This window comes from Dromiciops gliroides, chromosome 4 (genome assembly GCF_019393635.1).
Source record: "Dromiciops gliroides isolate mDroGli1 chromosome 4, mDroGli1.pri, whole genome shotgun sequence".
NCBI classification, from domain to species: domain Eukaryota; kingdom Metazoa; phylum Chordata; class Mammalia; order Microbiotheria; family Microbiotheriidae; genus Dromiciops; species Dromiciops gliroides.
The window spans coordinates 369144978-369161361 of record NC_057864.1 but is presented as its reverse complement, the minus strand read 5'-3'; the positions used below and the strand labels follow the sequence as shown (position 1 = coordinate 369161361).

General features: G+C 37.6%; 1 protein-coding gene across 4 annotated transcripts in view; it reads left to right on the top strand.

The window, feature by feature from the left end:
• The window catches only part of SLC18B1 (solute carrier family 18 member B1), a 45794-nt gene extending 30317 nt beyond the window's left edge, over positions 1-15477 (top strand). For all 4 annotated transcript variants that reach the window (XM_043963842.1, XM_043963845.1, XM_043963844.1 and 1 more), the window contains 7 exons: positions 507-608; positions 1880-1971; positions 2998-3093; positions 6116-6190; positions 12630-12723; positions 12987-13036; positions 14929-15477. In XM_043963842.1, the coding sequence (XP_043819777.1) occupies positions 507-608; positions 1880-1971; positions 2998-3093; positions 6116-6190; positions 12630-12723; positions 12987-13036; positions 14929-15004 (585 nt within the window). In that variant the 3' untranslated portion in view covers positions 15005-15477. The remainder of the gene's footprint in view (positions 1-506; positions 609-1879; positions 1972-2997; positions 3094-6115; positions 6191-12629; positions 12724-12986; positions 13037-14928) is intronic.
• Positions 15478-16384: the final 907 nt, after the last annotated feature.

The window sequence follows — 16384 nt, the reverse complement described above, 5'->3', positions numbered from 1 at the left end:
TGGCCTAGGAAGGAAGCCTTCAGACTCCTAGTTCAGAGTTGTTTTTTCTATCCCAAATTGCTTCTCTTATACTGCACTTACCCCAATAAGTAGAAAGAGAATTACCTAAATGAAAAAATAAAAAGCTTATGTATGTTGAATTAGAAGGTTAAATAAGAAAGGGGCTTAATTAGTTGATTCTTACTAAAGAATAGGAATATGAAAAATAGTGGAAGATCAAAAGGAGGGACATTGTTTGAATTAGAGATTTTTAACCTTTTTTGGGGTCATGGATGTTTTGGGGAAATCCTGTGAAGCCACTAGAACCATTTTCAGAATCATACTTTGTTTATAAATGTTTAATTAAAGGGAAGTTTCATTTAGAGGTTACTGAAAATAAAGATGTACCTGTTCCCATACACATTCAGAGACCTCCTAAAATCCACCTTCAGATACCTGAAGAATTAAGAACTCCTGGCTCAGATCAATGACTTAACCATGATTTCAGTGCAGTTTTTCTTTTGCAGTTTAATTTGTCAGCAGGATATGTGGGGCTCGTATTTCTGGGGCTGGCATTATCTTATGCAATTTCTTCACCTCTTTTTGGACTGCTAAGCGATAAAATTCCAGTAAGTATTCTTTCTTTCTTCTTAAGAATTTACTGGGGCAGCTAGGTGGCACAGTGGATAAAGCACTGGCCCTGAATTCAGGAGGACCTGAGTTCAAATCTGGCCTCAGACACTTGACACTTACTAGCTTTGTGATCCTGGGCAAGTCATTTAACCCTCATTACCCTGCCAAAACAAACAAACAAACAAAAAAAGAATTTACTTTTGTGTTTTCATGTTTTCTGCTTGTCAAAACATCAGTGACCTATCCCTGGCCATAATTTCTTCCTTCCTTTCTTCCTTTCTTCCTTTCTTTCTCCTTCCTTCCTTCCTTCCTTCCTTCCTTCCTTCCTTCCTTCCTTCCTTCCTTCCTTCCTTCCTTCCTTCCTTCCTTCCTTCCTTCCTTCCTTCCTTCCTTCCTTCCTTCCTTCCTTTCTTTTTCTAGATTTTGAAAGAATAAACCATTCCTTAACTTGGACCAAGCTGAAAGTTAGAAGTGAAATACGCTGGGGGTGGGGGGGGTAGGAGCACAGGTTAGCCCTTGTTGTTTGTCTTCCCTCTTCCCACCCCTAACCTGGATTTATATTTACTCTTAATTTACTCAAAATTTCTGGATAATTGTTCGATACTGCTTATAGTTGTACCTGAAGCTTGATTAAAAAGGGAAGGATTTTGAACCCTTTCTTTATTTTACCTCATAATGTTTAGCCTGTTTCAAATATATTATGCATGAGGCATAATCTGCAATTTGTGGTTTTAAAAAAGTTTTACTGAAGAAATCCTCTTATCCCTACCCCATGATTCCCTTTTAGTTTTACCAGTTGCCTTTTTTTAGGTGAGATTTGGTGGAGATATTGGCATATTTTCCTTTAATTCTAAACTTTTTTACTTTACTGGAAACCATAACTCCAAAGGCATCTCTAAGATCAGCAAGTATGTTGAGCAAATAAGTGCCTTTTCTTCATTTTCCTGTACCCTTGCCATTTCTTTGAGGTATGATAAGATAAAAATGAAATAAGTTTGTAAAGCATTTAGTAAAGTGCCTGGAACATAGTAAGTTATATAAATGTTAGTGATGGTGATGATGATTGATGAATGCCACAGAATTCTGTCTCCACTTTCATTCATTCAGTTTGCCATTCATTTATTTCCTCAAAATGAAAGGGGAGTTGGTTTTTCTGTTCACTTGAGTCTTAGAAATAGTATTGCCTTACTTAAAACTTCTGCTAATCTGTTACTAAGAAGTTTTTACTTCTAGGAATTTCACTTGGACCTTATCTTTTCTTTATTAGTCCCTAAGGAAATGGCTCCTGGTTTTTGGAAACATAATAACAGCAGTATGCTATATGCTTTTAGGACCTGTTCCAATCTTGCATATCGAAAGGTAACATTTTTCTTCTCTTTTCTCAACATTATTGTTTAAGTTTCATTAAGAAGTCTTTAAGTTATTGCAGTTAATCTGAGACATTTTTTAAGTTGCACCTGCTTTTTATCAGTAAGTTACCTTTGGGGCTAGGGCCATATGGAATGCTGCTTTTCCATATTATTCGAAGCACAAGAATCTGAACTTGCTAAATGATTGAAGTTACTAAGAATAAGTGAAAGAATTGGGTATGATGAGAAGATTACATTTCGATATACAGATGGTAAATTTTACTTCTTTCTGCGCCAAAATAAAGGAGATAGTTCTGGTTAAAACAAAACAAAAACTCACCCAACTCTAGTACCATTTGCTTTCATTTGTCCTTTAAAAGCAACTTTTTAAAGAAGATAATGGCTCCTAATGAGCCTCAATGCCTTTTGAGGGGGCATGAGTCACTAAAGACCCGGGAGCTGGATTTCTTCCCTGCTTAGCACAGCAACTAGTCTACTTTGCCAAAAGGACTATTGCAAAAGACATTTGTTAATACAAAATTCAGATATGGAGTAGGTATGGCAAGGATTTACCACATACCTGGCTTTAGGGATACTGTGGGAAGCAAGACTGAAAGGTATGCTCATAAAACAGTATAGTTATCTGATTATACATCAAAATATGTAGGAACTGCCCTGAGGACAGGAAGAAGGGGAGGAAATATGATAGGTAGGGTTAAGTAAGGTAAATGGACTACTCTTGAAATATGAAGATGACTAGGTTTCAATGGGGTATTATATATCTTTTTCGTAGTAGTGATGGTTACTCTTATGGTTACGTTCTCAGTTATATTTCCTTTCCTGGAAGGGACCATCATACCATTGTGATCATGTTGAATCTCTGACAGAGTAAGACATGGCTTCTGGAGTTAATGGCCAACAACAGTTCTTTTCTGTGTGAAGCTAACTAGCTTTTGATCTTGATCCCCTTAGCACAATCTACTAAGCTTTTGCTTTCTTTAAAACATTATTTTTTTTCTTTAATTCTTTTTTGCAGTCAGCTCTGGCTGTTAGTCCTAGCACTGGTTGTGAATGGCATCTCTGCTGCAATGAGCATAATACCAACTTTCCCAGAGGTACTCAGTTGTGCATAGTAAGTGATGAATTCAATTGATTAGAACATTTTTGTGTTTGGGATAATCATAAATGTTGGAAACTTTCTTTAGTTTCACTGTGTGGAGAATCACTATTATAGAAGATGAGAGATCTCATTACTTAAAACCTTCAGGATTTTTGATCCCAGAAATGATTAATAATTGAACTTGATGTTAGGACATAAATTATAGTCATCTTCATGATGATCTTATGTGCCATCATAGAGTTAGGGCTGGAAGGTGACTTAGAGGTCACTGAGTCTAGTTCCTTTGTTTTTCAGATGAGGGACACTGAGCTCAAAGTACTGAGTCAAGTGACTTGTCCAGAGTCAGTGTCTGAGGCAGGATTTGAACCTGGATCTTACTGATTGCAAGTCTGGTGCTCTATGATAGGCAGAAGAGTTGATATCTTCTCCATGTTTGATCCAAGGAGTAACAGACCTGTCTCCCAGGAAGATTATTTTGACAACTATGTGGATTTTGGAAGCAGAAAAGATAAGTTAGGAGCCTGTTGAGAAACTGAACAGGGCTTTTAATGATAACAAGCTTCTCCCAGCACAAAGACCCATCTTTCAACACAAATGTTTCTCCAGCAGTGTATCATGGTTATAAATCTTGAAACTGTCTGAGGCATCAGAGTTACAGGTGATCCACAAGGCAATGAATACATGCAAAAGCAAGCTGCAGCATATTTCCAGTTATCACCTATACTCAAGAAATGACATAAGGTATATGATTAAGGAGAAGAGATGAGCTGGCCATGTAGAAGCATCAATTATGGCATAACAGAATATGCACTGACTCTGGAGTCAGGACCTGGATTCAAATCCTATCTCTGATACTCCTTAAATGACTCTTATCCTCTGTAGGCTTTAGTTTCCTTAATGATGATGATAATGATAAGAACAACCAATAATGATAATAATAGCTAGCATTTTTATAGCACTCTATGTTATCTCTACTTTAGATATGTTATCTCATTTGATACACAATCCTGTGAGGGAGATATTATCCCCCTCCCCCCCCCCCCCCCCCCCCCCCCGTTTTACAAATGAGAAGATTGAGGCTGAGAGAAGTTAAGTTGCCCAGAGTCACACACCTAGCAAGTGACTGAGTCAGAACTTGAACTCAAGTCTTCCAGACTCTAAGTCCAGCACTCTATCCAGTATGCTACCCCCCTGCCTATCTCAAATCATGATTATGAGAAAGACTTAAAATTAAAGACTTAAAGTAGAGGATTTCTAAGGTCTTTTCTAGCTCTTAATCTGTAATCCTCTATGAAAAGAGAAGGGATAACAAGGGCAGCTAGGTGGCTCAGTGGATAGAGTGCTGGCCCTGGAGTCAGGAGGACCTGCATTCAAATCCAACTTCAGACACTTCCTAGTGGTGTGACACTGGGCAAGTCTTGTAACCCAGTTTGCCTCAGTTCCTCATCTGTAAAATGAGCTGGAGAAGGAAATGGCAAATCACTCCAGTATCTTTGTCAAAGAAAACCCTTGGGTCACAGAGAGCCAGATATAGCTGAAAGGTTGCTCAAGAGGATAATGTGAATATTTGTGCTCAAGCTTGGGGCTAGGCATCAGAATAGAGAAGACAGACAAGTGTTGGATTCCTTGAGAATTAAAGGAAAGGAGCCCAGATGCCAGTAGATGCTGACAGGCACAAGAATCTGTGTGGAGTGACACAGCCAAATAGAGGACACCACAAAGCAGAGATTTCTAAGTTGTAGCGGCAGTGGGGTGGCTAGGTGGTGCAGTGGATAAAGCACCGACCCTGGAGTCAGGAGTACCTAAGTTCAAATCTGGCCTCCAACACATAACACTTACTAGCTATGTGACCTGGGCAAGTCACTTAACTCCAATTGCCTCACTAAAAAAAAAAAAAAAGTTGTAGTGGCAGAAGGAGAATGTCCTTCTCTGGAACATCATCCATGTCTTACTCCATTTGCACAGAACACTAGAACTCTGACCCACAGGCCTTTTTCTCTCTCCAATCTCTTTCTTGATGATATCTGTGTTAATGAATTCAACTTTGTTCCATGAATATGTCACCTCTGTGCAGCTGACTCCCTGTTCCAGATATTCAACCCTAGTCTTTCTCCTGAGCTCTAGTCCCACATCATCAATTACTTTGAAGCAGTTGGGTGGCACAGTAGATGGGGGAGGCAGGGTGAGAAGGGAATAAGCATTTATATAATGCTTACTGTGTGCCAAGTTCTGTGCTAAGGTACGCTTTAATTTAGGCTCTTAACCACTTCTCACCTGAACTATTACAATAGTCTCCTAATTGGCTTCTAGTTTCTGTCGTCTTCAGTTCATTTTCCATTGATATGCCTCAAGCACAGATATGAGCACATCAGTTCCCTCTTGCTTCTAGTGTAAATAGAAAACTATTCTCTTTGGCTATCTGGTTCCAAATTCTTGCCCTCATTTATCCACTCTTTTCAGCCACACTGACCCTACTTGCTCCTCCTCTACACTGCATCTTATCTGTCACTTAGGTTGACCCCCAAGCCTAGAATGTCCTTTCCCACCCCTTCTGTTATTTCCTTCAAAGCTTGGGTCAAGAATGACAGAATGACCTCCTACAGCAATTATATCCTGTTTCTCCCCACAGATGCTATTACCGTTCTGCTTCCCTCATAATCATTCTATATATTTATTAAAACAAAGTTTCATCCTGTACCATGCAGATTGGCAAAGAGACAAAAAAAGGAGAGTCAGTGGCAGAGGAGCTATAGGAAAACAGGTGCACAGATACATTGCGGTTGAAGCTATGGATCCATCCAACCATTCTGGATGGGTGAAAAGTGACTAAACTATGCATGTCCCCTAACCAGATGATCATCCCATCACTGAGCACCCACGCAGAGAAGTCAAAGACAGAAACAAAAGTCCAAAACACTCCTAGCATGACTCCTTGAGGCAACACACTGGAAACAAAGTCTTTATCACTGTCTTTGTCTCCCTAGCTGCTATCAGTACTTATGCTTAAAAAAATGTCGAATTGTTCTCTCTCTAGTGAAAATGGATTTGAAGAAGGATTAAGTACATTGGGACTCGTGTCTGGGCTTTTTGGTGCAATGTGGTCACTTGGGTAAGAAGTTATTTTCTTATAGAATTAGCTCTATTTATGCTTACTGAAGTTTTCACATAAGATTTATTGTGCTAGCAGTATAAGACTTACATATAAGAATTGATATATCAGCTTCAGTCCCTTGACTCTTGAAATCATCTTAGAAACATCAGGGAACAGTAGAAGGTGTTTGATTTAAAGAAGGAGATGTGAATTTAGGTTTCCTTTCTGCCACTTACTAACGGTAACCTTGGGCAAATCCCTTAATGTCTCTAACTAGTAAAGTGCACAGTGTCTGGCACACAGAAGTCACTCAGTAAATAAATGCTTGCTTTCTTCCCTTTTCTTCCCCGTCTTGGCATCAGTTTCCTCACCTCCAAAATGAGGAGGTTGGATGAGATGACATCTGAAATCCCTTCCCAGCTTTGCATGTGTGTATGTCTGTCTGTATCATGTAGTCACAGGATATCAAAAGCCAGGCTCAGGATTAACCAGGTGGAAAAATTTCCTGTTCAGAAAGGAAATAGCACAATGGGGAAACTGAGTAAAGATTGTCCTACCAAGGCCACAACCTCAACTTTTCCCAGGGACATACATCCACCTGTAACAGTTCTTAGACTGCAGCACATGCCATGTTCTACTATTGGTTTCATAATAATTTAGATAACCATCCCTGTAATCAAAATTCAAAACAAATTATTATCCTGAGTTATTACTTCAAATAGCAAAATTTCATTAAACACAATGGAGGGCTTGAATACTATTAACTTCTCATGTTTTCCTAACAGTTACATTTCATTTATCCTTTATAAATTAAAACTAACCACATTCTGGAGTTTTGGACATACAGCAAATAGCTGATTATTGACTTCATATTAATGTATTGAAGTTACATCTTTAAACCACCTTATATATTTTTACAATTTTTATAAGCAATAACTAAAAATTTTCAAGTGAAAACTCACTCTTTAATATGGTAAACTTAATTATTCTTTTTTTTTCTTTTAAGATAAAATCCACCCTGCTAAATATTAAAGTTTTCAAATATCTGTTTTTATCACATTATTTTAAAAACTCAATTTATAATCTAACAGCATCCAAAATAAAAACAATTATCTTTATAATAGCATTTCTGCTACAATGGTTTTCCAAATATCACAGTATAAGAGAATTTAGAAATCAAATAATAACATAGACAATATCACGTATTTAAAACATGAAACAAAACCTATTACCAGTCAGATGATGTCAATTCAGCCAAATGCATTTCCAAATTATCTTACATAGAAAATAATTAATTTTATTATCTTTGGTATTTTATTTAACCACATCTAAAACCTGGCATGCAATTACATTCAATTAAAGAAATAATAAAAGCAGTCAACATTTATATAGTGCTTACCATATACCAGTCATTGTGTTAACCACTTCACAATCATTATATTATTTTGATCATCACAACAACCATAGGATGTGGGTACCATTATTATTTTCCTCTTTACAGATGAGGAAACTAAGGCAAACAAAGATAGCTTATTTAAGATCATATACCTAATACATTTCTGAGACTGGAGTATAACTCAGGTTTCCCTTCTCCATGCATTTTCCCAGCATTTTTTGTTGTTCTCCAGCACCTTTATGTGGAACCTCATCTGAGATGAGAGAAATTAACAAAGTCAGCAATGAGAGGGTCTCATAGCTGGAATAGTCACAGGGGGTCTCTGAACTAGGGTGAGAGTCAAAGGAGAATCTCTGAGCTGGGATAGAGGGCTCAGAGGGCTCAGGGAGGTCCTTGAGCTGGTGGGGATCAGAAAGGAGTTCTCTTAGCTGGACTGGAGAACTAGGATAAAGGGGCCCCTCCTCCACATACCCCCTTTTGGTTTTACATCACCCTTTCTATTCCTTAAATTTAGTCATTTTTTTTTTTTAAGGCAATGGGGGTTAAGTGACTTGCCCACGGTCACACAGCTAGTAAATGTCAAGTGTCTGAGGCTGGATTTGAACTCAGGTACTCCTGAATCCAGGGCCGGTGCTTTAACCACTGTGCCATCTAGCTGCCCCCAATTTTACTCAATTTTTAAGTTGCTCCTGGGGAAGCTAGATGGCACAGTGGGTAAAGCACCGACCCTGGAGTCAGGAGGACCTGAGTTCAAATCCAGCCTCAGACACTTGACACTTACTAGCCGTGTGACCCTGGGCAAGTCACTTAACCCTCATTGTCCCACAAAAATAAATAAATAAAATAAACATAAGTTGCTCCCTGATTTAAACAAGCTTTTCTCTTTTTATGGTCAAGGAAGGTTAACAAGAGGTGGCTGTAAATATGACCACTCACCTTATGTTTTCTTCACTCCAGGATTATTTTCAAACTACCTGCCTTCATTACACTCAAATGATAGCTCTATCAGTCTTCAGGGTAAAAATGAACTAGGTGTTATTTACCCCTGAATCTTTTACAGGATTTAATTTTTATTTTTCCTTCAAACAAATTCTACAGAGTGGTACCTCAAAACTCACTTGAGATATTTAAGCATATGTTAGACTTCTGCTAAGTGCCTGATCAGTTAGGACACAGAGAAGGGGGTGAGTTCCTGGAATTACTCCCCTGAAATCTTTTTTTTTTCTTTTCTTTTCTTTTTTTTTTTCCAGTGTGGCAATTGGGGTTAAGTGACTTGCCCAGGGTCACACGGCTAGTAAGTGTTAAGTGTCTGAGGCCGGATTTGAACTCAGGTACTCCTGACTCCAGGGCCGGTGCTCTATCCACTGCGCCATCTAGCTGCCCCTCCTGAAATCTTAAAATGATTAATCTCCAATCTCCTTAATCAGCAAACCTCCAAAATCTATTATTATGTTTTTAGCAGTTCTACAGACCAGGAAAAGGTTTTCCTTTCTTTGATTATCTGACTTTATCTTTGTAATTCCAATATGACTACAGGCTGAAATGACAGAAAAGAATCTTGCAAGGTTTGGGTTTGTTTGGTTTTTTTCCCCCTGAAAACCTTATCTCTTGCCTAAAGTGGAAACTAGTCTTACTTACTCAGACAACTGCTTTAAATATGGGAAATCATTACTGTTTCCCAGTTTTTAAAACTCTTTGACTGTAGCTTTTAAGCAATTTTTCTGGCTGCCTTCATTTTCCTCCTTAGAAATCTTTCAAAAAAATAAAACAAAACAAAAAAGAAATCTTTCAAGGTCACAGAATCTACAAACAACACTAAATACAATATAAGACAAAGACACAAAAACAGACAGAATAAGACAAATACATATTTGCTAGCCTTAATTTTTTTCAACTTTGAACAATGAAAAGACCCAAATTAGGACCAAAACAAATTACCAGATGAATCTCTTGAAAGTTTATGTTTATGTCAGATGTCACATAATTCAGTTGTGTGCTGTTTAGTCATTCCTATAACAATCAGGAGCATCTCCTGGTGTCATGCTACCAAAAATCCATCCAAGTATTTTACTACTATGGGAAACCCTAATTTTATTCCATCCCTGGGGGAAAACCTAATCTTTAACCTAAACTTAATCAAAAGTTCCCCCTTGGAGGGGGGGGGGGGCTAGCCTTCAGTAAAAGAAGCTTGGGACAGTGCATGTTGTAGCCCGGGAGCAGAACTCAACCTTAAAAGGCACGATAGAGGCTAAAATATGAATAAAAAACAAAAAAAGAACCCTCACAATTGACAATTACTATGGTGACAGGGAGGATAAAAAACATAAACTCAAAGGAGGACAACAATGATAAAACACCTATGTGTGAAGCCTTAAAGATGAAGAAGAATTGGTCTTGAGACCAAAAAGCCCTCCTAGAAGAGCTCAAAAAGGATTTTATAATCAAATAAGAGAGGTAGAAGAAACATTGGGAAAATAAATGAGATTTATAGAAGAGGGAGTCAGTAGCATGGAAAAAGAAGGACAAAAATTGACTGATGAAAACAACTCATTTAAAAATGCAGTTGGCCAACTGGAAAAGGATGTGCAAAGCTGACTGAAGAAAATAATTCCTTAAGAATCAGAATTGGGCAGATGGAAGCTAATAACTCAATGAAACAACAGAAAGAAGTAAAGCAGAATCAAAGGAATATAAAAGTAGAAGAAAATGTAAAATACCTCTTCAGAAAAACAATAGACCCCGCAAAATTAATCATAATCTCTCAGGGGAAAGGAAGGGTATTCAATGAAATAGGGGACTTTAAAACTTTACTAATAAAAAGACTAGAACTGTATAGAAAATTCATTCTACAAATACAAGACCCAAGTGATGCATGAAAAGGTAAAAAAAAGAGGGTAAAAAACATGTTACTCAATAAGGTTAAAATGTTTGCATCCCTCCATGGGAAGAATATACTTGTGACTCTTGAGAACTGTATCTTCATTAAAATACAGATATAAGGAGTACACACAGAAGGTGTGAGGATAAGTTGATTCTGTTGTGATGATTTTTTTTTTTTGTGGGGCAGTTGGGGTTAAGTGACTTGCCCAGTGTCACACAGTTAGCAAGTGTCAAGTGTCTTGAGGCCAGATTTGAACTCAGGTACTCCTGAATCCAGGGCCGGTGCTTCATCCACTGCACCACCTAGCCGCCCCTTGATGTGATGATTTAAAAAAAAAAAAAACCTTAAGGGGTAACAAAAAGGATTATGCTGGGAGAAGAGGGAAGAGAAGGCAGAATGGAGTAAATCACATCTCATGAAGAGGCACAGAAGACCCATTATAGTAGAGAGAAAGAAGGTAGGGGTGAGCATTGTTTTAACCTTACTCTCATCTGATTTGGCTCAAAAAGGGAATGATATATATATACTCTATTGGGTATAGAATTTTATCTTACCCTATAGGGAAGTAAAAGGGGAAAGGGGAAAGAAAAGGATGGGGTGCTGATAGAAGGGATGGTGAAATTAGGAGGGGAAAGGGGAAAGGACAAAAGGGAGGAAGAGCTGATAGAAGGGAGTGTAGACTGAGGTGGCCAGAAACAAAACAGTAGTGAGAAGGGTCAGGTGGAAAAAGAAAAATACAAAAAAGGGGGAAAATAGGATGCAGGGAAATACACAGATAGTAATCATAACCATAAATGTGAATGGGATGAACTCTTTTATAAAACGGAAGCAGATAGCAGGGTGGATTAAAAAAAAAAAACAACAGAATCCTATAATATGTTCTTTACATGATGAAATTCGAACTCATATCTTCCTAATTCCAGGCCCAGAACATTATCTACTACACCATTGTCTACTACACCATACTATCTCTAGACACCTATGTGTTTATTTGTGTATATACACATTCATATATTCCTATTTCAAGCTACTTGGAAAATAAACCCTGTATTCAACTTAATAGTACAGCTTTATTTACTCAAATGTCTACAATAACTTCTTAACTGGACTCCTCACCTCCAAATTCTCACCCATACTCAATCCTTCATACAGCTGCCACATTAATCTCCCTAAAATTCTCTGACTATCATAGCAATCCCTCTAACTCAGAAGCCTGAAGTGGTTACCTGTCACCTCTAGCATGAAAATCCAAATTTCTCAGCTGCAGTTTATAAGCAGCCTACTGATCCAACTTTACATATTTCCCAATCCAGAACTGGCTTTAAGCAGGTTGATTTTCTTCTCAGTGTTATCCTGTTATATGTCATGATATACATTCTAACCTTTGCCCACATTATTCCTTCCAGATACATTCCCAAAGACTTCCTCTGTCCCTTCTGCCAGGCTCATATCTCACCTCTTCCATGAATCCTTCCCTATTCATTACAACCCACATTGCTCTCACCTTTCTCCAAATTCCCATAGCACTTGTCCGTACCATTCATGTTGGCACTTTAATCACATACTATAACAATAACAACAATTTCTGACTATTTGAAAATAGATTGATTGTAAGCACTTTGAGGATAGGGACCATATTTCATGCTGCCATTTTATACTCTCCCACAGGGCTTCTTAAACTTTTTCCACTCATGACCCCTTTTTGCCCAAGAAATTTTTACATGACTCCAGGTATATAGGTATTTTAAATAGTTATACATAACCTTTTACTGCTGCCAAATTTTTCGTGACCCCCCCCCACATTCAGTTACTTGACCCAGTTTAAGAAGCTTTGCTCTACCATACCTACCATGATAGATGTTCTTTGAAACAAATCCTATAATTAAAAATATTGCTTGTAGACCTATGAGTTAGAAATATAAAAGATATATGATAGATATGGCATCTACTTTAAGAAATTAATTTTTTAAAGATTCTACAAGGTAGAATTCATAACTCAGATCCTACATTTGACTAATAAATGCATATTGTTTGATAACTTTAAAAAGATGATTTTTCTTTCTGCAGTTCAACTAAATTACCATGTAAGCATAATTCCAAAGAATTAGACGTTCTTTAACTTTAAAAAAGCAACTTAATGGGGGTACAATTTGTTTTCTCTTTTCTTTATTTCTCTTTAGAGCATTTATAGGACCAACACTAGGTGGATTTTTATATGAAAAAATTGGTTTTGAATGGGCTGCAGCTATACAAGGACTCTGGACTTTAATTACTGTAAGTAATCAGTATTTTATGTTATATTAGTGCTTATGGAAAATAAGCTCAAATTCAAAAAAAGAAGAAAGAACTTCAGTAAAAGAATACACAGATGAGAACAAGGAATTTCAGAAGGGAACACATATAAGCAGAGCAGTTTTAGTACTATTTGGATAAATGTAAATATATACTTAAAACTATGTAATGGAAGTTCAGTTTCATATAAAAATATGTGCTTATTTTACAAATGATTTTAACCATTGACTGTAATTCTATTAAAGGGATTGGCAATGGGACTGTTTTACATTCTGGAGCACTGTCAAGGAAAGAGGTACTTTTAACTTTCACTCTGGGTTATTTGTCCTTTATTGATGAATTTTTGTTGTTGTTTTTACATAACATTCATTTTCAAGTATGTTCCTTCTCCTTCCTCCAAATCAGTAGGCCTTCTTTTAGCAGACTTAAAAAGGGAAAGCAGTTTTAACAAAACCTACGAATAAATGCACCTTAACTGACAGCATATGCAGTAACCTTAACTAAAGTCTTCTCACCTCTGGTAATGAAGGAGAATTTAATTCTGCTTATTACAAAATCCTCTCTTGGGGTATTGAAAGTCCTTAATAATCTGACCTCAACCTATCTTGCCAGCCTTATTAAAAACCATTCCCTTTCCTACACTCTATGATCCAGTATAACTTTCTTGCTGTCTTTTGCGCACTGCATTCTATTTCCCTTCTCCATATCTTTGCATAGGCTATCCCATATCACCTCTACCTCTTATAGTCCCTAGTTTTGGGGGCAGCTAGGTGGAGCAATGGATAAAGCATGGACCCTGCATTCAGGAGGACCTGAGTTCAAATTCGACCTCAGACACTTGACAACTTACCAGGATCACACAGATCCTGGGCAAGTCACTTAACCCTCATTGCCCTGCCAAATAAAATAAAAAATAATGATATATAGTCCCTAGTTTCCTGTATTAATAATAATAGCTAATATTTATATAGTGTTTACTCTGTGCCAAACACTGTGCTAAGTACTTTACAATTATTATCTCCACAAGAGATACTTTACAATTATTTCCACCTACCTTTATTATTCCCATATTACAGGTGAGGAAGCTGAGGTAAACAGGTTAAGTGACTTGCTCAGGGTCACACAGTTAGGAAGTCTCTGAGGTCAAATTTGAACTCATATCTTCCTGACTCTAGGACTAATGTTCTGTGTACTGTAGCGCTACCTAGCTGTCCCAATTTAATTACTACTTCCTCCATCAAATCTTTCCTGATTTCCCTCACATGATAGCACATACCCCACTAAAATTTTCTTTGATGTATTTGAACATACTCATATTTAACATCTTTGAGAGCAGAACTATTTCCTGTTTGTCTTTCTGCCTAGTATAATGCCCAACACATAGTAGGTACTTATTACATGCTTATTGATTGATAAAAGTATATTTCCTCAACCCTTCAAATTGCCAGGCTTGATCATTATAATTACATAGAGTTAAGTTGTGTTGTAGATTTTCTATATTTTTTCTTGTTTATGCTTCTTTACATTATATCATATGCTATTAGATTTTCCTTTTAAAATTCCGATCTGGGATGGCTACGTGGCACAATGGATAGAGCACCAGCCCTGGAGTCAGGAGGACCTGAGTTCAAATCCGGCCTCAGACACTTAATACTTACTAGCTGTGTGACCCTGGGCAAGTCACTTAACCCCAATTGCCTCACCAAACAAAAACAAACAACAAAAAAAAATTTCTGATTTGAGGGAAGGAAGGCAATATATATATTTTTTTTTTTGGTGAGGCAGTTGGGGTTAAGTGACTTGCCCAGGGTCACACTAGGTAAGTGTTAAGTGTCTGAGGCCGGATTTGAACTCAGGTCCTCCTTACTCCAGGGCCAATGCTCTATCCACTGCACCACCTAGCTGCCCCGATATACTTTTAAATACTATATTTCTAGAGTCAGTTCACTTTCAAGAAAATGAAATCATATCACTTGCTAAGAGTAGTAAATGTACTTGGCCAATGACAAGTAAACATTTGGGTGCAATTTAAAATATTCACTTTTTTTCCTTTTAAGAAACATCAGATTACTTTCTTAGTGGGTGGGGTGGAGTTGGAAGAAGAGAAAGCAGATCTTTCATGAAAATAAAATATAATTAAAACTTTTTAAAATGATAATGTCTTTTTCTGTTTTTAAAAAATTGTAGATGTGAACCCAAAAATACCTTCAGCAGAGAAGAAGAAAGAGAAGAAAGAACATCTCTGTTGCCACATGGGGTATAGCCTTATATACTCTAGATTGACAGAATGCTTGAAGCTGTATTCTCATTACTTTTAGCAATCAGAAATATTTGTTTCAGAAAGAAGAGCCCACAAACGGAACACAGGTCCCTAAAACCAGCCTTCTGACCTTGTTAACACTACATTTTGAATGATCCAGAGTTAGGTGGTCAAGTGCCCAGATAAATTGGTCATTTTCGATATATTTGTGTATCTACTTTTAAGTGAATGTCAAAGCTCCTTGCTCTCTGGGCTGGGTAGCTGAATGTATTCAGGTTTATCACTACTTCAGTGTAAGTTTTACCATAAGTGCAATCATTCTATAAATGCACCTTTTTACAGGGGGTGGGGGGATGGGGGAGAGAATGACTTGACTTCTCTAGGCAACTCATAACCTCAGTAGACTTAACAATGACTCAAAGTATTTGAAAAAATGAATTTGAAATTTAATAAAAAAAATCTTTCATAGCCTTGAACTTATTTGTCTATCTACTTCAGGAGGGAAAATTCCTTCATTCTGTGGTTGAAATCTAAAAGGTCCCTTCTCCTTTCTTTAAAAAAAAAGAAAAGGGGCAGCTAGGTGGCACAGTGGAAAAGCATTAGCCCTGCATTCAAGAGGACCTGAATTCAAATCCAGCCTCAGACACTTGACACTTACTAGCTGTGTGACCCTGGGCAAGTCAATCCTCACTGCCCTGCAAAAACAACAACAAAAAGAAAAGAAAAGTAAGAAAGAGAGAGAGAAAGAAAGAAAAAAGAAAGGAAAAGAATAATCTGTCGTACTTTCAAAAGGCACATCCACAACATTGCTTAAGTTTGTCTTTCTATAACATACATTTATGGACTTACATAATAAGATTTATCCCAGCTCAGCAACCTCAGGCTCAATTTCCTCATCTGTAAAATGGAGAGATTATTTATCTCAGAGATTTTCTGTTAAAATAAGAGGCTTGAAAACTCATTTAAGTTAAAAGCCCCAGGCAGACATTCAGGTGCAGTGCTTTCTGTTTGCATGCTGAGGACATCACTGCCCTAGTCATCCTAGGATCATCTTGGACTCCTTTTACTTTTCCCTCCATATCTCACCCATTGCCAAATCTTGGCATTTCTGCCTTCACTACATCTTTTCTAGACATCACCATGCACAAATAACCACCATCCTCATTCAGGCTTTCACTACCTCCTGCCTGGGCAATTCCAATAGCCTTCGGGTTGGTTTCCCTTCCTTCCATCTCTCCTCTCTCCAAACCAGCATTTATTCCTAGAGCTTAGTTCTGTGCAGGTCACTTCCCTGCTCAGCAAATGTCCCTGGCTCACTGTTCCCTCTGGGATTAAACATAAAGCCCTCTACTTAGTATTTAAAGCCTCTTCACAACCTTCTCT